The sequence below is a fragment of the Parathielavia appendiculata genome (genome assembly GCF_033297405.1).
Source record: "Parathielavia appendiculata strain CBS 731.68 unplaced genomic scaffold N657scaffold_2, whole genome shotgun sequence".
Lineage (NCBI taxonomy): Eukaryota > Fungi > Ascomycota > Sordariomycetes > Sordariales > Chaetomiaceae > Parathielavia > Parathielavia appendiculata.
The window spans coordinates 2,593,257-2,621,015 of NW_026944221.1; the positions used below are offsets into that span (position 1 = coordinate 2,593,257).

Consider the following 27,759-nt stretch of genomic DNA (forward strand, 5'->3'; position numbering starts at 1 on the left):
CCCGTCCCATTTATGGATACGCAGACAGACTGACAAACATGCTTGCCCCACCCCCGCCCCCCCTCCAACCCGGCCCGGCACCACCACCACCAAGACCACCAGCAACACCTCGCCAAACAAGACAGCCCTGACTTTAAAAGAGACAGAGAGGAAGCCCAGCATCTCACTGCACCTGGCTAACGATCTCGCTCGCCCGGGTCAACGAGTCCACCATTTGCTGGCACTCCTTCCGGCGGCGAATGGTATAATCGCTCTCCTTGAGCAGGTCGTCGAGCTCGCTCTGGCGGTACATATTCTCGAGCAGTTCCTTTTGCATCTCGTCCTTTGTGAAGCTACACATACACACTTATTAGCATCCAGCAGCAACATGAATCCCCTACGTTAAGGAGAAGGGAGGGTTTACGTACCTGACGAGATTCAGCATGATGGCCTTGGGGACCATGTCAATCATGGTGCGCTTGACAATGTTGTAGTAAGATGAGATGAGCAGTTCTGCAAGAGCACAATGTCAGCCCGATGGTACCCAAGATATAGGTTGATAGGAACGTTAAGTGGAGGGGATGCGTACTGATAACCTCGACTTCAATGCCCTCCCTCTCGGACAGTGTCCCCGACGCCTTGAGAGTCGGCGGGGGGGGCTCCATGGCCGCAGCCTTCTTCTTGTTCTTCGCCGCAAAGAAGCTGCCAAAGAAACCCGTGTTGGACGTCTCGGCATCGCCCGCCACTAGTGTCGGGCTGGCGGCTCTCGCGGGCGTCCCGGCCAGCGGCTTGCCCGTCTTGGGGTCGACCTGGACGGGCCGCGACGGGTTGTGTTTCTCGTTGACGATGGCCATGGCGCGGTGGCCGTTGAGGAAATCGGGATGCGCTGTGTTGATGTAGCACGCCTCCATCGACACCAGGTCGCGCACCAGCTTATTCGTCGGCTCCATGGCCTTCTTGAAGAACGAGATCACTACGGCGTGGATCTTCTCCTTGAGCTGCGGATACCGCCGGTACAGCTGCTTGCTGAGGAGCTGCGTCAGGATGCGCACCAGCTCGTCGTATACAAGCGACGCGCACTTCAAGCTGGGCTCCTCGAGCCGCTTGATCTGCTGCTTGACAATCACCTCGAAGGCAGTAGTGCCGACGAACAGCGCGGGGGAAGAGCCGGACGAGTTGTACAGGATAGTGCGGATGTCGACGTCCTTGACCTGGTCAAAGGGGTCCAAGGCCTTGACGCCGTTCGAGTACAACTCGTGAAAGACGAAGCTGATCCTCGCTCCCCCGGACAGCTCGGTGCTCGACAGCTCCGTATTGTTGCCGTCAAGCACGGAACGCCATTCATTGGTGAACTCGGTGATGATGTTGAGGACAATGTTGGCGCTATTGCCAAGCATAGACGGGCCCAGGGATTCAAGTTCCTGCGTATACTTTTGTAGCGAGCTAGAGATGCGAGCCTTGATGTCTGGCAAGGTCTGCTTGATGTGCATCATGAGGATGAGATTGAGCTTGCGGGCGAGGTAGGGTGTGCCGCAATACGAGCTCTTGTTCCGGTATGCCTTATGGTTCTCGAAAAAGTTCTTCTCGGCCTCGAGCGCCGCGTTAATGGGCTTCTTGTTGTCGATGTCCCTTTGCCCGCGGTTCACAACCGGCACGTAGCCCAGCCGCAAGGGAATGATGCGCCCAGCCAGAATATCAACCACGTCGGTGCCCTCGTCCATCAGATCGACCTTTGTGAGCACGCCGATGGTCCGCTGGCCCTCGGGGTCCACCTCCCTGGCCAATTTGAGGCCGTCCGAGTTCGCCAGATCGATGTTGGCAGCTGTCACAGCAAGGATAATGGCGTTCGATTTTTGGATGTACTTGAGAATCATGTCGCGAATCTGCCTCTCGATATCGCGCGGCTGGTCACCTACGGGGACTCGTGTCAGACCGGGGAGATCGACCAGGGTGAGGTTGAGGACGTTGGGCGAGTAGATGCGCAAGTTGATCGGGGCGGGCGAGATGCCGGCGTTCCGACCGACTTTGGCCTCTGTCTCCCTGCTGATCTCATCGCGGATCTTGTTGAAGTCGTAGAACTTCTGGCCGGGAATGTGCAGGAACTCGCCCCACTCCTCGATGTTGGCCGCCTTATCGGTGCTGTCGGTAATCTCCTTCTCAAGCCCGTTGGTCTGCGGCTGGCCTGGCCGGTTGATGAGCTGGAGGACGAGGGGCCGGCGAGTGACGATGCCGGAGCCACGAGGGAGGCTGTGTTCGAGTGGGCAGGTTAGGCGGTGAAAGTGGGAAACGCAACCGTGGTGGGTACTGGACGCCGGGGAGAGGGACTCACAAGTCGCGGCCGACAATGTTTTCTAATACTGAACTCTTTCCGCTCGACTGGCTACCTACTACTACTATTTGGGGCAGATCGATGGGGTTGTTGACGCCAACGGTGGTGAAGACGTCTTGAAGTTTGTTGACAAGCCTGTGCGGGGCACATGTTAATGCCTGACGCGGAACGCCTAAAAATTGTAGTGATGAAAGCGTGCGTACTTAATGAGCCCCGGGTCAGAGATGCCGCCTGGCTGTGCGAGCGACGCTGAAGGGGTGTCGGCCGTCATAACTGCGATACGTATAGGGGAAATGCGTGGTTGTCGGTGGTTGTTGCTGGATACAGGAGCCCTTGATCGGGGGGCAAGAGTGGAGCGAAGGCGGGTCGACAATGCGTAGGAGTCGCAGAGGGTGAAAGCGTTCGATGTGATGATTGTGGGAAAGCCGTAAAACTCTTCAATAGCTCTCGGGAGTCGGGCTGAAGCAAGCGGCGCCGCGTTGTGTATCTTTAACACAGTGGTGACTGCGTGTAGGATTGGGATGGCGGGAAACTCTTGACGATTTGAGTCGCAAAGTGTCCAGCCGGTCCAGTCTTCCAGATCGACTTACGTGGGGACCCACTTGCGTCGCGACGTCCCGTCCGTGCACAGTGCAACCCCAGAGCCAATTTGCCGCAGGGGGTGCTGCACGTGACATCCATCAATGCAACCACTCTCCAATTTAAGGTACTGCTCGAAATTCCAGACTCCAAAATAATGGATGTCATGACCATCCTTGAGAAGAGAGGCTGTCACATCGCCCCCTTTACTATGGACCGATCATACAAATTGCACAATTCAAAGCCGAATACCTTGCTACAGTCTGTTCGAAACAGCCAAGGATTCTGGACCACACCCCCATGTTCCAACCCTCTTGCCATGGCCACACTCGACATTCGTCATCTGGTGCTTGAAAAGTGACGCGGCGGCTTGCGGCTCAGTCCCACCCACAAATCTACGTGGGAGGAGAACGGGACTTTTGCATTGTGCATACTCAAGAGTGTGTTTATGTCTTGCTATTGTTTTATTTCCGCTTCAAAGAATCGGCAATTCGACGACCCTTTCAACGTCTTGTGCCCTTTGCCACCGCCTGGAAGGCTGAAAGTCAGGGTCCAAGTCGATGCTGATAAAGCCTCCACCACCTTGCGAATTACCCTGCTCCCTGAGAGCCCCCGAGAGCGGGCACTTGCGTCCTGCTCTGATCATGCCCAGTCGCATCACCTGTCCATAGCCTCAGCATCTAGCGAAGTGTTGAATCCAATAGCTGCATAACGATAGGGGAAGACCCTACAACCCAGCATCCCAAACCATGCCCGATGTTCTACTCCTCCCGTTCCTGATGACCATCTCCCCTGGTTATCCGCTTGACCCCCGCCCTGTCTTCAAGCCAGCCAGAAGGAAGAGAGAAGCAAGTAGTGAAACGAGCGGTTGACTCTGCGCTCGATAAAAACAATGCATCAGCCCGTATCTCCAAATTCGCCGCCCCATGCGATGTCCTGTATTCCAATCAATGCCATTGCAATATTGTAATGAAAGACGCCATTATGATCCCATTCACATCTCTTCTCTACGCCTCGTGTCCACGTCAAGCCCGCATCGGATCCGAGCGCAGGCTGCCGTTACTCGATGTGCGCGACGTGCCGTTAGGGTGCCGCCCCGTCGCCGCCAGAGCCTTGGCTCGCTCCCTGTTTGACCAACTAGTGGCATGAGGCGTCAGCAACTTGGACTTAGCTTGGTCAGCCAGCGCTAGGCAGCACTTACATTCTGACCCTCCCGTCGTCGCCAGCAGTGGCGAACATACACGGGTCCGTTGGGTTCCAGGCGACTGCGTTGCAGCTCGCGTGGTGAGCCTCAAGCCTCTGAACGAGTAATCCCGTCAGCTTGTGCCAGATGTAGACGTGGCCATCTATAGCCTGTTAGCATCAAGAATCGTCATCCCGTCGGGCCAACGTGTAGCGGTATTTCTTACCTTCGCTGCCACAAATGACAAAATTTTCATTCGCGCCACCAAAATCGCTCCTGATGGTGTAGTTACCGCCCGTCTGCCCCGTGTACTTCTGCACAGTCTCATGCGTCTCAATATCCAGCAGGACGGCCTCATTGTCTGCTTTATTTATGAGGAGACACCTCGAGTCGCGGCTGATGCTGAGCGAAGTAGGCCGCGCATTAAGCGCCCAGTCGTAGACGTGCTTCCTGGCGACGAAATCGTAGACGTGCAGATTGCATTGCTCGTCCATGGCTACCAGCCAGCGCTGGTCGCGAGAAAGCACAAGATCCTCCGTCCTGTGCGCTCTGGTCCACGAATGGACGCACTCCCCGTGCATGTTCCACTGGCAGATGGACTTCTTCTTGTCGAAAGACCCGGTGATGAACGTTTGGCCGTCGGCTGCCCATACGCAGCTGCTCACGGGCTCCTCAAAACCGCCGATGGTCCTCAAACACTCTCCAGTCTGCCGTCCAGCACTTGATTAGCATTCACCCAAGGTCAGCCCTAGACGTGAGAGAAGGATGTCACTCACATCGGTGTTCCAGAGCCTTGCGCTGCGGTCAAAGCCGCAAGTGACCAGTAACCTGCTGTCCGGGCCCCACGCGAGATTGCCAATCTCGCCCTTGAGATGCCCATGCAACCGATGCATCAGGGCCAAGTGCTCAGCGTCCCAAATGCTGACCGTCTCATCCGTCCCACAAGTGGCCAAGCGCCTGCCATCGGGCGAGAAGCGGACCTGCCAGACCTCGTCAGGTTTCTTGGACGACTCCAGCGCCGGATTGGATAACTCGTCCAGCATTTCTGAGGGGAAACGGCTTCTATCGCAAAGATGGTCCACGCAGAGCGAAGGGGACTCGGTGGATGTGTGGTAAAGACACCTGTCCACCTGACTGCGTTTCAGGTCCTCCAGGAGAACAGCCAAGCGCCGCTCTGGGAGCATGACCGAGGGGGAAATGGACCCTAGAAGAAACCGTCAGCTACGGGTATGACAATACACGCGGATATTGGGAAGTCTGCACTAACCTGAAAGCTGCGCCAACAATACCTGCCTGGACCGGCCACTTGCGCCATCCCAGCTAGCCTTACTCCTGAGATCCTCGGTATCTTGACACATAAGTAGTCTCGAAAGGAAATGGAGCGTTTGGTGCTGCTCCTGGCACAACGGCGTGAGCTCGTTCCGCAGGACAGCTAATGCCCGGCCAGTTTCTCGCTGCTCCAGGAGCTCGAGGAACTTCTGCTGCCTAAGCCGAAACCTCATGATGTTGCGATCCGCTCCCGGAGCAAGCACAAGCCCGCCGTTATCTGACCCCTGGCCGGAGGCCCTAGCACCCTTACCGCAGAGCAACTCCTCCGCCCTGCTCCAAGCGCCGCTCAGCACAGCCTGCCGAAAGGCCACCACGTCTGGGCTCTCGACCTGGAAGCCGCTCTCCTCCGCAACGTTTTCTGCCGCGGCATGGTAGCCCAAGTCACCCAACGCCTGTATCAGAATGCGTGTGATCTCCTCCCGGTCATGGCCAAAGTAGGTCTCTTGCTGCACACCCACAGCTGCCCCATTAGGTCGAGCGCCACGCATGGTCTCGGACGGCGCCTTTTGTGTTTTGCTCGAGCCTGGCAGCGGGTGCTCCCCGGTAGGGCGGGATCCGTTAGACACCACTCGCGGATCTCGGCTGGATGGCTCGCCCTTATCGATCTCCATCAGCATGGTTTCGCGGCGGGCTCGCTTATGGGTCGATGCGGAGGCTGTGGTGTTTGATGCGTGGTGTTGTGCTCCTCCCTCCTCTCCTTCTTCAAACTCGGCCCTTAGCCTTCGACCGAGTATTTGTGGCCCGGGTAGGGACGAGGACGGCACGGTTGTGTCTCGGGAGCCCGACCAGGCGGGCGAGGGATGGCTGGACACGGAGGACGTCGGGTTCTGGGCTCGCAGCGGAGGGAGTTGCGGCGAGCTATGTGCTTGGATATTCGGAGTGGCGTCCGGGGACGCTGAGGTCGGTACGGCAGGCGATGTGTTGGAGACGGGAGGGTTATAGATGGAAGCTTGCCTGGGGGTTTGGTCTGCCACCGTGATCAACTTCGGTTCTGCGGGAGCGATGTCCGTTCCCGCAGAAGATTAGGAGGCAAGGGCGAGGTCGTGTGCTAGCGGCAATGGCGATTCCAGCGAGAAAGTGAGAAGCGAACAGCGGAGTCGATAGTGCAAGATCCGCTGCTGGATGCAAGCTCCGGCTGAGTTGCTGGCAGCTTACGAAGGGGCAGGTAGAGCTTTCAGATCCGTCATAATCGTCGGTATGAAACGGGGGATGCGTTGAGCTAGGTCTGGGCCGTGCGCACTGTGGAAGCAGGGTCTAGCATGCCACGGAATGAGGTTCGGTGTCTTTATGGCAGATGCTTAGGGAAAGATGAAGGCAGAAATTGAGAGGTCGAGGTCAAATGTAGTGGGTTCTTCAAAAGGTACCTTATGTCAGACTCTCAGTTTCATCAGCGAAAGTTGATTCAATAGCCGCACTCCAAAGGTGGATGGATATGGTTTCAGGTCGAAGGGAGATAACGACGGGAGGTGCAGATCGGAGAATGAGCACCTGTTGACGCTGCCAAGAAGGAAACGCACTGGCAGGTGGTCCCTCCCCGTGACAGGCCCAGGCAAGCATGTCCTGGTACAGCCCAGCAGGTCCACCATACACTGGCACCTCCATAGAGGGGACGGGGTCCGGGGAAGCCTTCGAGTCACCATATTCCCAAACCGACCTGGCGTTGAGGTTGTTGACCCTACGAATAGGAGCACCTTCACGCAATTGCCTCATGCAATCAATTGGATCAGGCGCCTCTCTAACAATATTGAGCAGTGTCACGGGTGGGACAGGCTGATAGTCCAATGGCAGTTGTATTCGGGCTAAGCTACAGTCTGGGCTCTATTCCGTCAGGTACGGGCAGGCTTGATTGTCAAGACGTAGCTCAAGGAGCTACGAACAGAACTTGCGGCAGCGAGGTGCAGGATCTTCAACCCGCAGGGGCCCGTGCTTCCCATACGCCGGGCCCCACCCGTGGGTCCTGGCAGGCGCGGCGCAATCGCCGTGACAAGCAGAGTATAATTTTGGCTACAATATACTATCTTTTGAGGACATTATATTCTAAGCTCCTATCTATTTTTACATACTCTAAATATTATATAATATCTTAGTGTATTTCCTATAGCACTACTATAATATATGCTATTTTTTATAATTTATAAAATACTTAGACTTGAAGGAAATTAGTAGTTATATCATACTTTTAATATAAGAGATCATGTCACGGGGGGACAGGCGCACAATCCAATGACAATTGTATTCGGGCTAAACTACAGTCTAAGCTCTATTCCGTCAGGTACGGGCAGGCTTGATTGTCAAGACGTAGCTCGAGGAGCTACGAACAGATCTCGCGGCAGCGAGGTGCAGAATATTTAACCCACAGGGGCCCGTGCTTTCCACATGCCGGGTTCCACCCGTGGGTCCTAGCAGGCACGGCGCAATCGCCGTGACAGATCATGTTAGAAAAAGAGAATGTAATTCTATTGACTACTTAGTTAACGTTAACTGAATCATAAATCTGAGTAATTATTATGTGAGAAACAAGTAGCATCAAGGCGAAGCATTGGTGCTGTCACGAGTAGGCGCAACTGACCACTGCGTTATATCCTTAAAAGAGGAACTGTAGTTCGAACCATTTAGTCGAATTAGGAGTTGCGCATATGAATCTTATTGTCACGGGATTCCCCGTTCCTGTTCTCAAGGTTATGTCATATGCTTGCGGTTATGCATACGTCATGGGGTCAGTGTATGGTCATGCTTACGCATAGGCCTCTGCTCCAGTACTTAAGGTCTGGTGGCACGCCCATTCCTGTCATCTAGCTCTTGCTCTCGTTGTAGCAATATCGATCTTGTATGTGCGAGCTGACCAGACCTTGGGTGGTGCCCGTCACACTTATACTGTCACGACTCGTGATAGGAGCACTGCAAATGCTGACTCAATGCTGCTAATTAGAAGGGGGAGAATATACAGAATGCGCATCTGCGACGTGAGAAAGACAAGTGAGCGCACAGGCTACCTACCCAATAGCTAACCAAATAGAGCATAAGTCTCAGATATGTTTTTCGCTACGTATTGCCAATCGCTATACTCAAATACTCACAAGGGAGTCAAACAGGACAAGTATAGCAAGGTACTATAGATTAACAAGCGCGAGTTAGCACGAGCCTGCCCGAACATATAAGGAATTAAACTTTCGCCTAGGAATAACTAGAGAATTCCTTATGAATATAATCGTCTACGACTCTAGTAATACTTGAGAAAACAGTAAAACTATTAGTTATAACTTTCTGATATATTCTAAAATAAATGAGCAGTGCTTTATTGGTATATGGCTCTCTTGATATGCGTTGCGTAGGGTGATGGTAAGGCTACGGAATTTGGTTGGCTGATAATATCTGGCGTGGAACATGTTCACTCGAATGCTTCCCGGACATCCCCCTCCCCCCAGGGTTACACCGAGAGCTGTCCACATCTGAAGGTTTGTCAACGGCCAACCTCATGGACGCATCCATCGATAGGCTGTCCTTTCCCTGGGCGGCAGTGATCTGATTAGTACTGACCCAGTCAGCACTCAGCTCCACCGCTCTAACTTCGTGCTGTGCAACTGTTGCTGCCGTGGCTGCCAATGGTTTGAACGCACTCGAACCCCTGGCTTGTTCCTTCAGCCTTCGGCTCTCAATCAAGGGCATCAAAATTGGTGTCTCAAGCTACGGTTATCCCCGGTTGGGGTGTCAGGCTTTGGAGCTTGCACCTTAACGTTACTCCGTTATTCCGCTGCAGTTCATTTCTGGATCCAGCGAAAATGGTTCATCGCGGCTACATACAACGGCGTCCTCCCGAGCGACAACACCTGCCGCTATGATTATTGGACCCAAGAACGTCTCCTGGGCTGTGTTGGCAGTTTCATATGAGCCATTCGATGCTTGTCTACAGAACAGCTTACGGTTAACCGTGGTACTGCACTTTTTGCAGCGAGCTCCAATGTCAAAGCTCGTTCTGCCCGTTATACACTCCGGAGAAGGTCACATGAAAGCAGTCGAGGCAGTATACATCCTTGCTCTCGTACGTCGCAACCATTCCCTTCATCTTTGCGAGGATGGCAACTGGTGATCTTGCCTAGTCGGTGTACATCCACGAGATGCCCCGCCATACTACTGCTCTGATGTTTTGAATGTGTTGGCGCCCCGTTCCAAGCAGATCCCAAACCTCGTTGCACCTCCCTGCCGGGCTAGGATGGGTTCCATTGGGCTGGATCCAAGCGTGCGATATGATGAGAACAAGTCCGCCTGTATACGTGAATGCGTGCAACAGGATCGTCTGTGTCTGTGTGTTTGTGTCTGCTTTGTCATATCACATATCTAACGTGTGTATGTCCATACATGCAGAGAGCTTCTCGCATCGCGCCAAGGGGGCATCCCACTGCAGCTTGTGTGAAAATACCAAGTATGCTTGATGACCATAAAGGGTAGGTGAGTAAGGTATATGTGAAACAACATGAGAATTATTGCAGTTGAGAGAATGATAAAAAAGGGTAGAAACTGTTATGCAGGTACAGACTTCATTCGACCAGATGGTAAGTTTCAGACCACCAAGTGGTGAATTACGTATTAACGCCAGATGCCCCTTTGCATGTAGATAAACGTCTCGGTCATGAGCCCGTCGTCACAAGAATGAGTTCGTCGGGACAATCGAGGGAGGAGGGTTTTCGTAAAACTGGGTTGGTGTTGCCGGCAATGCCAGGCAAGTGAGCTCTTGAGAGACGCTGGGAATAGGTCAAGATACTGACTACGAAACTGAACGCCGAAATGCGTTCAGCTTTTGCGAACGGCTAGAGCTGGTGCAGGTAAATCAACCAGACGCTGGATGGTGTCTAATTCCGAAAATGCTCCCAAAAGTAAAGACTGTCAAGCTTTCAGCCGAGGGAACCGTCAACCGTGCTCTAATGCACCGGCAGCAGGAACGGTATCATTATTTCTCGTACAGCCGCGGTCACATGAAGCCACCCTCGCCGGCGCCAAACACACAGCTGCCCCGCCAGGCGCACCGTTCGCGATCACCCGTCTGCGGCGGAGACTGCGGCGGCTGCTGGTGCTGAAGCGACGCCGGCGGACCCGCCCTGGGATGCAGGTGGTGTAGATGTTGAGGCGACTGTGACGACGGCAGCTGCTGTTGTAGGTCCATATCGCTGTTGCTCGCCCGGCTGCTAGCGGGGCCGCTGGCGTTTGTCTGCATGAGAAGCAAACTGCTTGTGCTGCTTAGCCGCCTGGTGAACTCGGTAAAGCTGAGGCGCTTGGCGCTCGATGTCGAGGCTCGCTTTTCGGTCGAGCTGCGGTGCAGGGCTGATGGTGACCCTGGCGTGAAACTGAACCCGTTGCTTTCCTCGGAATCCCTTGCCACGTCGAGGGGTGTTGATGAGGCCAGTATCGTCGCCAGGTGTGGCTGGCTGTGCGTTCTCTGGGCCATCCCTGGCCGACTCCGGTGCTTGGAGTAGCCCGTCTGGGGCCGCGTTTGAGAAGGCCCACTGCTCGACAGCGCCATGAACGCATCGTGGTTGTAGCTGGGCGTGGATCGGAAGCCATGTGCTCGTGATGATGCAGGTCGACGCCGCTGGGTAGCTTCGTATCTGCCGGCAATATAATCCAGAGCCCGCTGAGCTGGTGTTGATGCAGGAAACTCGTCCTCAACATCTGCTTCTTCTACGATCTCGTCGCTGTCATCTTCTTCCTCCTCCAAATCGGAATCCGAGCCGTCGTCATCGAAAGCGCTTCTTGACTCGGGCAATTCCGCTTTCGCCGATGTCGTTACTCCAGCCTGCGGTCTTTCCCTGGCCTCCGCAGCTTCCCGTTGCCTCCTCTTCTCGTCCATTTCCCTCATCAAGGCGTCAAACCGTGCCAAGGAACTCAGCTTCTCCTCCCCAGGAACTTCGCGTTCTGACCCTGGTATGCAACGCATTTGAAATGCTCTATCGAGAATCGTTTCCCGCGGTCCTGAGGGTGAGTTGGAATCCGGTATTGGCGGCAGCGAAGTCGGCGCCTGGGAACTGACGCTGTCACGGCCCCTCATGGGCGAGTTGAGCGCTGACGACCTACCCTGCGCCGAAGTCCAACCCTCAATGAATTCCCCTTGGTATTCCCCAATTGTAGTGGCCGGGGACGGGAGGTCGGCGGGCACCATCGTGGTGTAATTTTGGTAACCCATGTGAGACTGCGTCAATGAGCTGGTTTGTGACGAGAGGTCGCTCCGTTTTGAACGCAGACTCGGTGAATCCGAGAATGTCACGGGCCGATCCCGGACCGAGGGTGGCTGACTGGGATTCTTGAAAATTCCCGGCCGCGAGCCATACCCACTACCCGGTCTCTGCGTGTCGGCGGCGTCCCTCGACCGAGGAGCGAAGGGATTGATAAAGGTCGGCGAAGCTGGTGTTAACGGACTCAGGGGTGCTCGGTCCGGGATATGGGGCTGGATGAGGTGTTGGATGCAGCGGGCCCAGTCCTGGAGGCTCTGATGCTCGTCTCCGGGTCGGAACAAGAGCGTGATCGGGCCTGTATCTCTCGGAGAACTAAAGCCGGCCGTTCTACTCGAGCGTCGCTTCCTGGCCTTGTCCAAAGAAGGATCTGGCAAAACATTGATAACCAAGGTTGGAAGGACTGGGCCTTGCTTGCGGTGCGCCAGCATCTGGACCTGACAGTCGGCGATAGAGTTGATTGAGTGCTGCTGTATCGGTTCTGTGTCCTCCTGATTTGATCCATATGTTAGAACCGCTGGTCATGGCGCGGGGCTCAACATTCGGGGGCGGCGAGAGAGGGACCACTTACTTTTGACTTGTAGATGGAGAGGAACACGCCCTCAGCAGACATCCTCGACAGTTCCATCGGCGTCGAAATGCGGTTGGACTGGGCGTTGCGGTTGATTGGTGCGAGCTGCATCTGCTCGCGGCTTGCGCCGCCTACAACGACATAGCGCATCTGGTAACCGGTCAATGCTTGCTCGAGGGACGAGATTATGAACGTGGGCTAGGCACCTTCCATACGGCTCTGCCGATGATGGTGCCTCGGTCAGGGGGCACACTGAGAAGCCCCTCCATGGTTGTTGCTATGCTGTCTCGTCGACCAAAGGATAGAGGGGATCGGAGGGAGAGCCCTGGTAAGGGTGAGGGTTTCGGGCGTGAAGTGAGTGTATTAGCCATTAAAGAAGTTGCATGATGAAAGAACGAGGGGGGCGGAGGAAAAGACGAGGAGCCGTTTTCCTTTGTCGAAAGTTGCCTCTTCAGGTTGAGAAAATCGAGCAACGTCCTCTCAGGAGAAAAACAGAAAGACGGTCCCTTCAAGTCTCAGCCGCAGGCCACAGCTGCTCCTTCCCGAGAGAGTATTAGAAACGGGAGACGATCGACAAGAGAAGCCAAAACCGGGCTCCAAGTGACAGGAGATGGGACGCTCGGCGCCCGGGAAAGGCGTGGAGCGAGATTATTAAAAACGCCCCCTGCTGCCAGGCATGCAAATGGCATGTGGATGGGGGACTGGGGTTGCACTCGCGCTAAGTTGAGCCAAGAGCTTCTTTTCCAGAAACGACATGCGCTAGAGCTTCGTGAGATGGGGAGCTTGGGGACAAGTACCCAGGGGCAGCAAACGAAGTTGGAAAGGTGAAGTGGAGGTGATTCGCAACTGCTTCATTTCCATTGGGTTGCGATTCATCGCATTACAGACTTGACCTGCAATCTTCGGGACTCTCGATGCTCTTCCCTGGATTGATGGGACACTACAGAGGTAGTTCACGTATCATTTCCTTTCTGCAGTTTTTGCTTGGAGCTTGGGCTCCATTTTGTGCAGAGCTTATGTTCAGCTTTTTCGCTTATTTGCAGGGACATTCTTTGCTTGAAAATCGGCCAGTTCCTGGCTTTGAAGAATGACGGCTCCCCACCGTGTAACTCTCCCATCCTGTTTCAGGTCTTTCCGCATAGATTGTGAAGTTCAAGTTCACTGTGTATAGGAACTGTAGAGGCCTTGTTTCGAGCTACCCTGAGCCTTGGGGCCGGACTCCTCATCTATAAGGTATTCTTCTCACTTCAAGTGTCAAGAGCCGTTTGCAATTTCTCAAAATTCTGCGTGATGAATGGGAAACGTGAGCCATATTGGAAGTGGAAGTCAATCCACAACAACCCCTGTTTGATCGCTAATCGAACATGTGGAGCTGGGGAATGCATCGAGCCTCGTTATCCGTACGGAAGTAGCGTACGGTATCAAAGGACAGATATCTTACTGCAAGGTACTTTAAGGTACTTCTCACTACATTGTTTCCAGGTTGCTGACGGGTTCAAGTTGATGCACTTGACCTTTTCACCTGCTAGATATTCCAGTCAGGTGCATGCAAAAGGAGAGGGAGATAAGAATTCATGTAGAAGGGTTTTTGGGTGTCCAATGCGACTCTGCATCGTAACCCACTGCTGTTCTTGCGTCCCTCCGAGTCTCCTTGTTTCGGAGCCTGTCGGTCCAGGGCAACGAGGATGGATAATTGAGGCGAGCCCCCCACGCAGCACAATAGTGTCGCATTCCTCCAAGAGGTCTGAGGTCCGAACAATTATCCTCCGCTTTTGTCTTCGTTGACGGAAAGAGCCCTCGTATGACAATGTAGCATGTGTTAGTGTTGCCAAAAGTCCGTACCAATGTAAAAATCATCCTCTCCACTACCGCTCTTATTCACAGCAGGTTCGATAACTAAGCCTGTCTGTTTCTTGCCGTTTGGTATGGAGCCTGGCTCGGTGTGCTGCAGGACTGTCTGCAATCATGTTGTTCAAAACAGCTGCATGCTCACGGCAACGCAGCCCAGAGCCTTCATCCCCTGGTTTAAAACCATGTGGCCGACCATGCATTGGGAATGGAACACAAGCCGCAGCTCTGATGATCTCGTGGAGCACCGGGCCATCTAATCCGTATTGGTGCGTGCCCGGCTTGGTGTTGGCCCGACCGCCAGAGAGGCAAAGATCAAAATATGTAACCCTGCTTTTGATCCCCGGTCTGATTGACCCCCGGTTCCCGCACGGGAGACACGGCGGCAGCAGGATGGGAACACGGTCCACCTCCACATGTCCAGCAGGGGGCCGGGTCATCAGGGGAGTTTGTCTGGTCGACGGCTGACCGCGTTTTCATTCAGGTACCCGATGGTGCTTCTAGGTGATCCTCCATCAACCAGCTTCGAGTGACACGAACCGATAAGACACGACTCGCTCAGCCTCCCACGCCGGATCTGCCGTGCTGTCAAGTAGTTCAGTGAGGAGCATCATCAGTCACTGTAAACTCCCTTTGCAGATAGAAGAGGGGTTGCTGCCGCCACAAATAAGCCCCGCTTCTAGGTACCGTATCGAAGTTTTGCAGATGGCCTGAGCAACAAACCAACTTTCTGGAGCTGTTTGGACCTTTGCAGACTTGCTCAACCCCTGCCATCTTCATCAGTGGGATTCCTTTCCAGTTCGGCTCTCGATGTAGATCTTGTTGGGGTGTGATGTCGGCCCGTCCTGATGAAACGGCGCGCAGACTTCAAGATTTTCTTTTTCTTGTGCCCGTGCGATCCGCTCACAGTGTCCCGTCGGGTGCTTTATTCCGCTGCCGCATTCGAGCCGCGTTGTGCTGCTTGATCTGGGCCGAGTCTATACATCTTCCCTCTGGCCGACTCCTGCATTGCTCAAATGGGGGGGCCCCATAACCTTCCTCTTTCAGCGCACTCTGCAGCGAACTACCAGGTAATACACCGGAGCGGTTGACGGTCGACGCCACCGGCCAAGACGGCGTGTGCGCTCGGCCCGTTTAGGACAAAGTTGACGGTGCAGTTCTGATCCGCTGTTGGTTTCTTTTAGGCGGTGACTACACTACATGCGGCTCAGATGAGAGCGGAGACAGGCATGAGACGCTTCGTTCTTGTGCACAGAAAACGCGACTGGTTGAGGTCGGCAACTCGGCACGAAGTACACAGACACTCAGCGTGTCCTGTGAACTGGCGGCACTCGTGAGAGAGTCCTTGACGGCCACACCCATCCACCTCGGCAGACGGGAGAAAGGGGGATATCCAGACCGTCAACATGCACACACGGGAACTCGCTGAATAAATCACGGCATATTGAGCCGGGGGAATAACGTATCTGGCAGGCACACATCTCGTTTGCCCCCTGGCATGAATTTCTTTTCTGATGTTTTGCGTCTGAGACACACGCCTCTATGCAAGCAAAGTTCAGAGCAGCGGCAGGTCATGCAAGGGACCACCGTATCCAGCGCCGTCGTTAGGATCGCCGTCGAGCGGCTTAAATGTACAGTTTGCGAGATGCCGCGCCCCGTTAATAACTTGGTAATGATTTCGAAGAGGAGAGAGAAGAATTAACCTTTTTCATTCGGTTGGTAATGAGTAGCTGTAAAGCGCGACTTATGTGTAATCAGTGCTTCTCGCGCTTTATATTGTGCAAGTACAATACACACTACATTTAGACAAACGCCAAAGTCAACCCTAACGTTACACTCACAGGTGCATCTTCAGAAGTTCAGATGATTGCCGGAAGAATGCAGTCAGGGTCAGAGACCCATGCACACCTGGCTCTTGCGTCGTTAGCCTCCTGTCATCTTTCACGCCAGCCGCCGAGCCCTGGATCTTGAGGTGGTGTGATCTGAAGAATGGCCGGCTTGGCGCTACAGCTTCGGGTATGCTCCATGCGGCACCTTCTTCTGTCTTCACCATCCGTTCAAGCTTGATATATTCCAACCATTTGCTGCTCACTCGGCTGAGCAACTTCTGCGCAACAATTTGGATGAAATGGTCCAGAAATCCGTCCCCGCCCCGACTCCACGAGACAATGAGAGCCTCGGCTCCACGGAGCTTGAGGATTGATAGGGTCCGAGCTCAAATTGGGTTGGGGTGGCACTGTCGGTCCCGCTCGGTCGGCAACAACAGTGTGGATGTCTTTTGTTTGATCTGCTCTCTTGGCTTCCGAGTCAGCAATGGTTCGCGGGATCTTCCGCGCACGGCCACCACTAACTACCCAGATAATGCTACCGGTGAAAAACAAGGCCAGCGCAGCCTTGGACGCATTAGCGCAGTCGAACTGCACCGATGAGAGGAGAGGTTAGTCCTCAATTCTACACTCCAAAGCGCCAACCACCCCGTACCGGGGCCCCAAAAATCGCCGATCCTTCTACCGGCCAAGCGGACAGGTGGGTTCGAAGCTCCGAAATGGGGTGGGCCGACGTCAAAGTAGCGACGGTGTTCCGCCGATAGGTACTGTACTATACAGTAAAAATTAGCAGTACCGGGCGATCACCTGCTAGAAACCAAGAACGCGGCGAATACCAGGCATCGTCCAACATGAAAGGTATATGGAAGTGCGGCTGGGATTTCAGCGGATGGAGCTGCGGCTGAAAGAGCTGTGGAGACAGAGCATCGGTGGCGGAGGAATCGATCCATCTCCCTGGGATCAGACCTCTGAAGAAGGGCCGCACCGGCGCACTTTCGCGATAGTTCAGTGACTAGTGCTATCTGGGCAGTTTCAGAGGCGCTGGAAAAGTGAAGGGAACTTCACTCCACCACACAACGACTGGCGTTAAGAACTCGAGCTTGATCCGCACATGGAACACGTATCCGTGTAGAGGAAGAGTCAACGTTAGCTGGGAACTGACCCGCCGACTGCAAATGCCTGGGACAGTCAGTCGGAGGTTCGTTGGAGACCTGACACCCGCTGGCGCCTCAAACCCCTAAGCCGCCCCTGGCACTCAGCAATGGCAACTGAGTAATGACAACAGAACAAAAGGGGATGCGTGCTTGAATGATAAAGTTCAGATTTTCCCAACATCATCTAACGCAGACAAGTGCATTCCATGACAGTCATCCCATGTCTCCCAACGCCACGGGCGGTAATCCACCAAAGTCATTTTGAGGGCCGGAACCCAAAGCATTCAGCTAGACATACCATCGGCGAAAAATCCTTCTTCCTTTCGTAGCAACCCACGTCTATGTTCCATCTGACACACGAATACTGCTGATGCTCACAGCACCGTTCATGAGCCACCCACCAACGACCCTTGCCCTCTCAAACAAGGTACGATGCCAAAGCGGCCTTCGCCTCGGGCGACAGCCGCTGCTCCACGAAGCTGGCAATTGCCCCGCCATGCCGCTGGTTCGCCTCCTTCAGGTACTGGCTCACCCACTTGTCCACCTCAACGAGTTCCGGGAAGTCGTCGCGCGCACCACGCTTGCACGTGTTCAGCGGCGTAAACCCTACGCCAAAGCCAATGTCGTCGACATCCGCCTCGTTGACAATCTCGTCACCAAACCCGGCAGCCACACGCGGCGGGTTCTTCAGCAGGTCGAGCAGATTGTTGCATGTGAAGCCCCAGCCCTTCTGATAGCGCTCGGCAAATTGCTTTGACTCGCACAGCGTCTTGGTGTATGAGATAACACCGAGCTTGCGGTCGACGGGGCGGGCGAACTGACCCGTCGTGGGAAGGATGACGGTGAGGTAGAAGGGAGTGAAGACGTTCTGTTGGATGGCCTCGGCGTGCGCAATAAAGTAGTCGGCGCCCATCTTAGCTTCACCGGCTCGAGCCGAAACGAGGTGGTACAGGCGGGCCACGCGGCTCTTGTATGAGTCGGTTGGGCTCGTCTGCAGCTTGGTAAAGATGAGCGTGAGGATGGTCCCGAAGTACGGGTCCAAAACATCCCTAGCACCTGTCAAATGCCGCTCGCAAGAGAAATTCGCGGAAACTGCAATACGTACCCAGGGAATGTGCCAACGATTGCCTCGAGGATATCGAAGGCGTTCTGGTCCGTCTTCTTCCCGGCCAGCAGGCGCTGGAAGATGGCGAGGAAGGGCTCCAGTTTCTTTTCAGCCTTGATTTCCTCCGCCGCCTTGGGAATGATAGCCGCAATGAATCTGGACAAGGGCGGTACATTGCCTCTCGTCTCCCACGGGCTCGGGGCCAGAACGACCTCGATAAGCATCTTGAAATCACCAGGCACTTGATTCGAGGGGTTGAGCTCAAGGAGCATGGAAAATATCTGGAAGACGAAGGGAATGAACTCTACGTGAACCGTTAGAAATACTCCGGCGAATGAACGATTGGGAACACTGACCAGAGACATCCTCGGAAAGGATGGCAGCAAACGGCACCCACAGCCGAGGAAGCATGTCCAACTTGGGGGAGTTGCTGCAATACCTGCTTGAAGATTAGACACAAAATATTCGAATTCTGGTAGAGACGGGAAAATTCGTACCTTACGAGGGCTCCGATTGCCTCAAAGTGGTAGTAGTAGAAGCGCGGGTTGCTGGGGTTCTCCTTGATCACATTTGTGATGCTGATCAGGTGATTGAGGACGCTCTCTGCACCACACTCGAGGATGCCTTCCTTCATGACAATCAACACCCTCATGATGCACCTCATCAGGAACTCATTCTCCTGAAGCTTGACAGCAGATGTATCTTTCTCGACCAGGGCAAACAGATGCTCCAACAAATCCCGAGCATACGGCTGAATATCGTTCCTCGGGAACAAGTGCTGTCCCTGCTCGTCGGTCAAGAAAAGGACTCTCTCGACGGCAATAGCGGCATAGGTGTAGACGACGTAATTGGACGAGGCCAGATTCTGAATCAGAGGTTGAATGGCGCTCGCCCACTGAGCCTTGTTGAGCTGGCTCCGAAATGTGTACAGGTACTTGATGGCATCGACCTTCGCAATCGGCTCGGTGGTTTCCGAGAGGAGGTCCGCAGCGATGTTTTGCTCGAAGAACTCAACAACATTGACATAGCTATTGACCGTCTTGACTCCGTGGGCCGCGGTAACGGCGCCCTTCGCGGCAATGGCGAGAAATAGGTAAACGGCCGTATCCTTTGCCTTCCAATCCGTCTTACCAGCCGCAAGGTAGTGGTTGATGTACCCGAAAACTACCTGTGTGACGAGCACCTCGAAATTCTCGAGCAGCTTTCGCAGGAAGTCGGTGGCCGCTCGCCTGCGCGAGTCAGTGTCGGAGCCCTCGAGATCCCGCCGGATGAACTCGATAGGCTCATCCTCAAACATCTCGATATCTGACTCCCTCAGCGCCACGTTGGGAAGAATTACCTTCTCCACGATGGTGCCCAAGATTTGTTCGTCGTTGAAGATTTCGGCATGGCGGCGGACCGAGGCCACGGCCGTCAGAAACTGCAGCGCCTTGCTTGTGAGGATATCGTACCTCTTCTCAGGTCCGACACTTGACAGCACATTCCAGACGTTGTTTGTGAAATCTTGAACGTACTGGCCAAAATCGTCGTCGTACTTGTTGGTGAATAGCTGAAGAGCATCGCAAATATCGGCCTTGAGCGTCTCGAGCGGCGTGGCCTCGTCTTCCTCGTCATCAAAGATGGGAATCGTGTAGCTCATGTACTTGTGGAGGAGAACCGTGATGGGTTGCAGGTGGGTCTCAATGACGGGCGGAATGTCCTGACATGAGAGGTCGTACAGGATCCTTGTCAACAGACTCATGGTGTCAAGCCAGCCCTTGAGTGCGTCGGCATTGTCTTTGTTTGCCTCGATTTGCTGATCCGCAATCTACACCACTTCCAGTCAGTGGTTTGTGTTCGTTGGGGCCGCCACCAGGAGGTCTCCTTACGCTCAGCATCTGAATGAAGGGCTCGCCAAATGTCCCCACGACATGCAGGACTTCTCTGTTGAGCTCGTTGGACTGAAATAGCGGCCGCCATCGCACGAAGATGGAATGTGCAACCTCCAACACGCCGTTTGTGACTTTGTAATCGGTATTGGAGAGACGGTCGACCAGGTCCTAGGTAAGCAGATCAGTTATGGTCCAGCAGCATAGGCGAGTGCGAAACGCCTCGAAGCATACCTTGGTCAGTGTGTCCCAGCGCTCCCAGAAATCGGAATCGGCAATGATGCTGATGGCCTCGCCGAGCTGGGTCTGTATTGAGGGTGGAGAAGAGATCATGAGACCGACGAGCTCCTTCTTGATTGTCTGCACCTCGTCCAGGGGAAGCTTGTAGTTGCCCTCTTCGTCCTAAAACAGAGTCAGAGCTCCGGCATGTTCCGGCGTCTGCACCGTTGTCGTACGTACCACATAGTTATGGCGGATGAAGTTCTTGAATGCGAGGGCGGCGGCAAGGCGGGTTTTGAGGGGCTGAGCGGCGGTGCTCACAATGGTCAGGAGCGAGAGCGAGTAGTTGTGCTTCTTCGCCTCTTCTTTGAGGGAATTCTCGGCTGCAGCAACACTGCCGTCAGTCATGAGTCACCGATATGCAGGTGGTGTTCCAAGTTCAAGACACCAAAGTCATGGCGGGGTGGTTGTGGATGGGCCTCGGGAGAATCCAAGCTTGCCTTTACGGTGTTGTTGCGCATCCAGGGTGTCGCTGAGCAGCTTCGCTAGATGCTCCAAGGTGGAGGCCATGATGGGCAGGTCTTCCTAGGACGTCGGAGTGGCGATGAGCAACTCGATGGTTCTGTGCTAACTGAGCAAAACAAAACACCAAGAAAATGATTCCGGTTGCTAGAGCTATTGGTAGATTCCGTCCCTTCTAGAAGCAGAACAAGCAAACAGAGGGGTCAGTGGGGCTCAGCTGCGGCACCTCCCGTCAATCCCAAGCATACCATAACGTCAACGTTATCTTACAGTACCTTACCTTATCATTAAAGCGTACAGAACAGCTCACTCTGTTAACCACTTAACTTGGAACCTGAAGTCTATCTTATCTTGCTTAACGTACTAACTCATGACTTGAATAGTAGTTTGAGGTAGATGCAATGCTCTACCGTGATTACCTTAGTCTCTCCAAAAAATAGATTCCTGCTACCTATTCTACATAGTAGGTTGCACTTCTTCTATCATCTCTTCCCTTTTCGGCTGCTCGCTTCAGGTTTGAACACAAACCCCCACGAAAGTGACGTGCACACAGACCATCCAGAGTTTGGGGTGCACCTGCCTTGCCTTTCACGCTCTCCATCTTCAAGTTTCACGGTCATTCCGGTTTAATTCCGAAGCCGCTCTTTTCCATCCCAAATGATCCAACTTCCACGATTGAGACGTTTGTTTACAATAACCTTTTTCCATCAGCGCCGACGGGGAATGGCTTGGGGCGAGCCAATAGTGTCAGCTGCTCAGGTCCAGGACCCACTCCCGTTGCCTCTCCTCCCCTTGGCCCCGAATTTGACACTTCGTCATGCTGTTCTCGTGGTTGGTCGATACAGACCGAGAGGCTTGATACACAACACTACCACTGGCTTTTTCTCTCCCGTGCCTACTGCGCCTATACTCATGCATGCACCTGACTCGGCGATCGACAGGGCAGACAGCAGGAACCGACCGAACACACGAATACCGATCAAAAACGAGAAGATCCATCATCAGCTAGAACAGCCAGTGTGCAATCATCCCACACGCGCCGAAGGCAGTGGTGTGTGTGCCTTCATTAGGTAGGCGGGAAACCTGAAGCTCGCTCTTCCCCTCACCTGCGCCATAATCCCACCATCCTCCCGCTTCGTCCGACAGAAGCGTCGTGTGGTGGTGGTAATTGACCAACGATTGCAAGTTTTGGGGGCACTCCTGCCTTTCTGCCTGATATTGGGGCTTCACACCCCTTGTATGCGACCAGTACTCTTGCGTGTAAGTGATCTCTCAAGTCTCGCATCTCACATGTCTTGTCTGCCCACGTCTCTTTCTGCGCCATCCCGCCTTTCCACCCTGGAGTTATCCCCGTGTTCATGCGCAGGTTCGGCTCCAGCTGCTTTGCGTTACACATTGTGTCCTATGTCCCGGGTAACCACTTACCAGAGTCTCTGCTACGTTCCGGCTTTTGATCAATTGGACCGATTGAACGGGGCCTGTCGAGTTGCGCTGCATATGCGGCTGCTGCAGGTTCCTGCAAGCTCCTGCATGTCGAAACCTCTTCCATCTGGTCTCTCGGCCTGAGCTGCCAAACATCAACTCAACTCTTTCACTCTTCTATTGTACTTTTGCTTGGCTTCGATCACCCATGAGCCACTTGCTAATATGCTCCGGCGGTTAGCTTCTCTAGGCCACTCGGCCTCGGAGGATCAGCGACCCATGTCGCCCTCGCCGGGAGAGGAACCACAACCGCAGGAGACGAAGGCCGCCGGTGGTCTTGCCGGCGTCTTCAAGGGGCTCACGGGCGGTGGAAAGCTGACGAAATCCCCTCCTGTTCTCCAACAACCCTTCGCCCCGATCGCCGGTTCTCAGGCTTTCGCAGACCGACTAGATGCCGCTTCTCCGTCGTCGGCCTTCCACGGGCTTCCCCCCGAGCAGGCTGAACTGTTTGGACAGTTGAAGAATGGCCAGCTAGCGGAGCGGGTTGCTGCTGCGAACTCGCTCCGTTATGTAATTGCCGATTTCCCTCTCAATCCCGTACGGGCGGAGCCTCCCTTTCCCCCTTCTTCCGTGTCTCTTCACCCAAGCTGTTCTGACTGGGGCTTTACAGGTCCGCGATATCTGGCATGCTGCAAAAGACCTGATTGACCCAGACAAGCCGGCAAACGCCCGACAAGTTGCCTGGGAGCTTCTCACAGAATGTATCAAATACCCAGCGTCGACCGAGCTCGAGCGGCGCGAGTATTTTCGCACACTGACCGCTCCTGCTCCACCCGACGACTTCTACCTTCAACTGGCTGCCCTCGAGGATCTGACAAACCGGGGCCGCAATATTTCGGGATTCTATTACGACATCTTCCCGCTCCTGACCCAATGGTTACAAGAGACATACAACGCTGCGAAGACTGCCCGCAGACAGGCCTCCCGTGGGACTGGCAAGGCCTCGAAAGGGATTACCCTGTCATCGGGCGAGGACAAGAACTTGTCTCGCATGTTCGCGTTGCTGAAGGATGTCATCAAATTCAACTTCAAATTCGCCACGGACTCGGTGGTCGGGAGTTTGATGGATATCCTCCTCAAGATATGCATGAATACGAGCGTGGAAGATGACCTGAGAGCCTGCATCAACGTCGTTGATACTGTGGTCACATTTGGCACCATTCCAACCGACAAGCTCAAGGACTGCATACAAGTTCTCAGCTCGATTCACTGCTTGGTCCCCAGCTTACAAAAAGACTCATGGCACACCATATCCGTCATCTGCAGGTCCCACCATGGCCAGTCAACTGTTAGGATCTTGCTGGACCTTTTGCGAGCATATTCCACCTCCCCGGATAAGGATGCAGTCAGGGAGGTCCGTGGCGCACTCTCGGTTCTGAAGAAACTCCTCTCCAAGTCCTCCGAGAAGGGCTATCCAACGGTCCCCTTGGCACTGCTCGTCGACGGGCTATCGACAGTTGCAAAGAGCAGTTCCACAAGAATAGCGACCGAAATCCTCAAGCTGGTCAATTCGATGTTTAATGGGCGCGAGGGCAACATCAATGCCATGCTTCTGGAAGAGCATTGGTCGCCAATTTTTGCCGTCGCTGCGCAGTGTGCAAAGAAGGCCTTCCATCCGTCCCCTAATGTGGACGCCAGCCCTTCTTCCCTGCCTACAGTCGTTAAGGACGAAAGGGAGCCGGAGGACGGCGTGGCCCTGCAGTTGAAAAATCTGGTCAACCGGATAGAGACATTGCTCACCCACAACAACCCCGATTTTCCGCAGCGGGAGGAGTGCATGGGTTTTCTCGCCGCGGTCCACCAAGTCCTCCCAGACTCCGCAGCAGCCCTCGTTGTCGCACACCTCCGAGAGTCTCGGGCTTGTTTCCCATCAGAAGTGGGCTGGGAAGACAATCTCAAACTCGTCATGGAGCGCTTCTATCTCAACCGGAGTAGGGATCCGCTGACTCGACTGCGTGCTCTGGAAGTTATCGTTGAGGTGTACAATTTTCTTTATCTGGCAGAGGGCCTCGTCGATGAGGAATCGGTCATCGAACTTGTCCGGCGGGTGCTTGGGGGGCTACGCGTAGAAGACGATAGTCACGTGCTACAGGAAACGGTGGCCTTCTTAGTCGAAGTGGCTGAGACGGCAGGCGACCGCCTTTTCGATGATATCCTGGATGCTTTCAAGGCCGTGATTTCCAAGGACATGTCCAGGCCGCCGCTGTCTGGGTTGGCTCCCCACAGAGTCGGCCCATCAGCCCATCGAAGCCAAACGGTTCACTTCGCGAACCAGAGCCTCTCCAACGTGGTCAGCAAAGGCTACGTTCAGATATTCATTCAAATGATGAATCACAATGGTCCAAAGGCAATCAAGGCATACACGGCGCTTGTCCATATTGCGCGATCGAATTCGTGCGAAGTCGACGCTCGGCTGACAGCCATGAAGATGTTATTTCGCCTCCGGGCGGACTTTGAGCATCACGTCTACCTCACGGCCTTGGTTCAGAACGACGCGCTGGCCGGGAGCCTGTACAGGACCGAGGCGTCTCTCGCGCGCAAACTGGCAGAGGACGCGTCGCAGCCTCCTAGGTTGTCAAGGGCAGAACACGCTGGAAGGCCGACCCGCGGCATATCATTCAGCCAGGGCCAGACAGTCGAACGCGGGGTTCCAGCCCGGTCGGCATCTACCCCTAAACCTGGCACTCATCAGGGCCAGCGGCTCTGGTCGGTCCCTGACGCCGACGCTCTGCCCGCGTCCCCTCCCGGTAGCCCCAGTCCTCTTCTCGTTTCTCACAAGCGGGATCAGAGCGGAACGGCTAAGCCCGAGAACCTGACGATGCTCTTGGATATGATCCCTTGGTTAGAGGCACTCATAAGTCTCTTCCACCAGGGATGCGATTGGGAGGTGTACAGCTTCATACTGGTCCACCTCCCCCTCCAACTGAGCAACCATTCGATCTTCAGGGACGCCATCTCCCACATCCAGGAATTGCGACGTTTGCTTTGCGAGATGGTCCGAACAAACAGCTTTCAGGAGCCACCGCACTCGTCAGGTCTTCGCCGTACCGACGTTGCCAACTGTTTATTTCACTCGCTCATCATGATCGTCAGCTACCACCACCATTTCCAGAAGGTGGATGAGGATGAGCTTGTCAGGACGTTTATGTACGGGATATCGGACAAGACAGCGAAAACGTGCATCCACGCGCTCTCGATGTGCTGTCACGAGCTGCCCATGTCGGTGAGCAAGTCCCTGCTCACCATCCTGCAAAGGATGTCGCAGGTCATTACCCAGCCGTTCGTGGCCATGCACATACTCGAGTTCCTGGCCTGCCTCAGCCGCCTGCCCTCGCTGTACTCCAACTTCCGCGAGGATGATTACCGTATTGTCTTTGGCATCTGTTTCAGATATCTGCAATACGTTCGCGAGAAGAAGCTGGCGATGCGCGGCAGCATCTCGAGCGACGTGGCAATGCCCAGTGGCGGCGTCGCGAATCAACCCGAGATTCTTGGCCAGCATCCCGCCGCTGACGACCTCCCTCAATATGTCTATGCCCTTGCGTACCATGTCATCACCTTCTGGTTCCTTGCCGTCAAGCTGCCCGACCGGCCGACGCAGATTGGCTGGATTACCAAAAACCTCTTTACCGATGTTGATGGGAGTGCGAATACCGAGGAGCATGCGCAGATCACGCTCGACTTCATGCAGCGCGTGGCCTTCTCCGATGCCGCCGACTCTGTCCAAGATCCTCTCTTCAAGGAACAGTACTTTGGCGAAATCCAGACGAAGCGCTGGATTATCGGAAACAGCATCCTCACGATTCGGCAGGCGAGGGAATCAAGCTGGGCCGAAATCACACGTCGCTATCCCTCTGGCACGTCTTCATATGCACTCCGTGTCGAGTTCACGCCGATGCCGAACCTACCCGCGCCTGATGGCTCGGACGCTGCGGCGTGGGACGGCCGCTTCCAGCACGGCCTCACCATATTCCCGAGCCACCTTCTGATGCAGCTGCTGGCCCCTATGCCGCAGTTGTATGATCCGAGCATCCGGCCCATCCTCCTTCCAGATGACGACTTCGTCGACCGGGCCATCCGAAACTTTGATCGCAACTCTCCGGTAGACGGCCACAAAGTGGGTGTCATCTACATCAAAGAAGGGCAGACGAGCGAGCCAGAGATCCTAGCCAACACAGCGGGCAGCCCTGATTATCACCAGTTCCTCAGAGGCTTGGGGCCGCTGACGAAGTTGAAGGGAGCCACCTTCAACACGCAAGGCCTTGACCGCGAAAACGACCTCGACGGGAAATACACCTACTGTTGGCGGGACCGTGTCACCGAGATTGTGTTCCACATAACCACCCAGATGCCCACCAACCTCGAAACTGACCCGCAATGCATCATGAAGAAGCGGCATATCGGCAATGACTATGTCAGCATTGTCTGGAACGACTCGGGCATGCCCTTCAAGTTTGATACATTTCCCTCTCAGTTCAATTACGTCTACATTATCATCACGCCTACGCCGCACCTCCCCTTCGTCGCCTCCCGGATGACCCAGGAGGAGGGCACTTCGCGCTTCTGCATGGTGCAGGTCATGAGCAAGGAGGGTTTCCCGGAGATCTCTCCGTGCGCCGAACCGAAAATGATCAGTCTCAAGGCGCTGCCCAGCTTTGTCCGGCTGCTCGCGCTCAACGCCTCGGTCTTCTCCCTCGTCTGGGCCAATAGTGATACCGGCGAGCACGTGTCCTCGTGGCGTGAGCGCCTCCGCCAGATCAATGTGCTGCGCATGAAATACCGTCCATCTCGAGGCCAGGGCGTCACGCCCTCCCCGCCGCCGGGAGCCATCGCTACACCGGTACCGGGTGCAACAACAGGCTCCGTGCTGTCGGTCGTGAGCAGCGGCGGCGGCGGCCACGGTGCCCATCACCACCAGTACCACCACCAGCAGCAGCCTGCTGGTCAGGGAATGTCCGGACCAGGAGGAGGCGCAGCAGTAGCAGCAGGCGGAGGAGGCGGCCCCGGCACCGATGTAAACGCTGCCGGGGTCGGAGGAATCACGAGCCCGCGGCTTACGGGCATGCGCGACAGCTTCAGCAGCCTGAGGCGGGCGTCGGTTGCGACCTTCTTCACTAGCGCCACGAGCGGCGAGCAATCGCACCGCTCGAGCATGTTGTCGACGGTGACGACGGAGAACACGGAGGTGTTGCAGCCCAGTACGGCCGAGGCGTTGGTTGACTCGGTGGACTTTTCGAAGTGGACTTAAGCTGTTTTGATCCCGTTGGGTTTGGTTTCTGGGGTTTTTCTTTCTCTTCTCTGCAGGATTGGGGCCAAAAATCGGAGCTGGATGGAGTAGTGGGATGCGAAGAGCAATGGGTTGGTGTTGGGAGTTGGGTGTTGGTTGGGTAGTCCTTCCTACCTGACAACCCGGCAATGGACTGGCGTATGAAAAACGATGAAAGCTTTCTGGTAGCGCTGCCTGTTGGGTGATGTATGCACACCTGTGATCTCTGCGCTGTAAATGTTAGGCTGTATTGTATGTTCAGGGGAACTGAAGACGAC

General features: G+C 54.8%; 5 protein-coding genes across 5 annotated transcripts; 1 reads left to right on the forward strand and 4 right to left on the reverse strand.

Annotated features, from left to right (window-relative positions):
- Positions 1-163: 163 nt before the first annotated feature.
- Positions 164-2,579, reverse strand: N657DRAFT_653769 (uncharacterized protein; the record flags this gene model as incomplete). The annotated part of the gene is made up of 5 exons (XM_062794438.1): positions 164-332; positions 408-492; positions 569-2,226; positions 2,309-2,443; positions 2,512-2,579. The coding sequence occupies 5 exons, from the start codon at positions 2,577-2,579 to the stop codon at positions 164-166; spliced, it is 2,115 nt and encodes a 704-aa protein (XP_062651366.1).
- A 1,333-nt stretch (positions 2,580-3,912) lies between these two features.
- N657DRAFT_678181 (WD40 repeat-like protein) lies at positions 3,913-6,016 on the reverse strand (the record flags this gene model as incomplete). The annotated part of the gene is made up of 5 exons (XM_062796053.1): positions 3,913-4,024; positions 4,089-4,233; positions 4,297-4,777; positions 4,847-5,274; positions 5,338-6,016. The coding sequence occupies 5 exons, from the start codon at positions 6,014-6,016 to the stop codon at positions 3,913-3,915; spliced, it is 1,845 nt and encodes a 614-aa protein (XP_062651367.1).
- Positions 6,017-10,365: 4,349 nt separating this feature from the next.
- Positions 10,366-12,460, reverse strand: N657DRAFT_653771 (uncharacterized protein; the record flags this gene model as incomplete). Its single annotated transcript, XM_062794439.1, has 3 exons — positions 10,366-12,111; positions 12,192-12,341; positions 12,398-12,460. The coding sequence occupies 3 exons, from the start codon at positions 12,458-12,460 to the stop codon at positions 10,366-10,368; spliced, it is 1,959 nt and encodes a 652-aa protein (XP_062651368.1).
- A 4,977-nt stretch (positions 12,461-17,437) lies between these two features.
- On the reverse strand, positions 17,438-20,781 carry N657DRAFT_653772 (Cse1-domain-containing protein; the record flags this gene model as incomplete). Its single annotated transcript, XM_062794440.1, has 8 exons — positions 17,438-18,068; positions 18,125-18,428; positions 18,481-18,563; positions 18,622-19,931; positions 19,993-20,163; positions 20,227-20,394; positions 20,452-20,594; positions 20,712-20,781. 8 exons carry the CDS (start codon positions 20,779-20,781, stop codon positions 17,438-17,440), a joined length of 2,880 nt encoding a protein of 959 aa, XP_062651369.1.
- Positions 20,782-22,434: 1,653 nt separating this feature from the next.
- Positions 22,435-27,463, forward strand: N657DRAFT_566077 (uncharacterized protein; the record flags this gene model as incomplete). Its single annotated transcript, XM_062788404.1, has 2 exons — positions 22,435-22,752; positions 22,826-27,463. The coding sequence occupies 2 exons, from the start codon at positions 22,435-22,437 to the stop codon at positions 27,461-27,463; spliced, it is 4,956 nt and encodes a 1,651-aa protein (XP_062651370.1).
- Between the last annotated feature and the right edge of the window lie 296 nt (positions 27,464-27,759).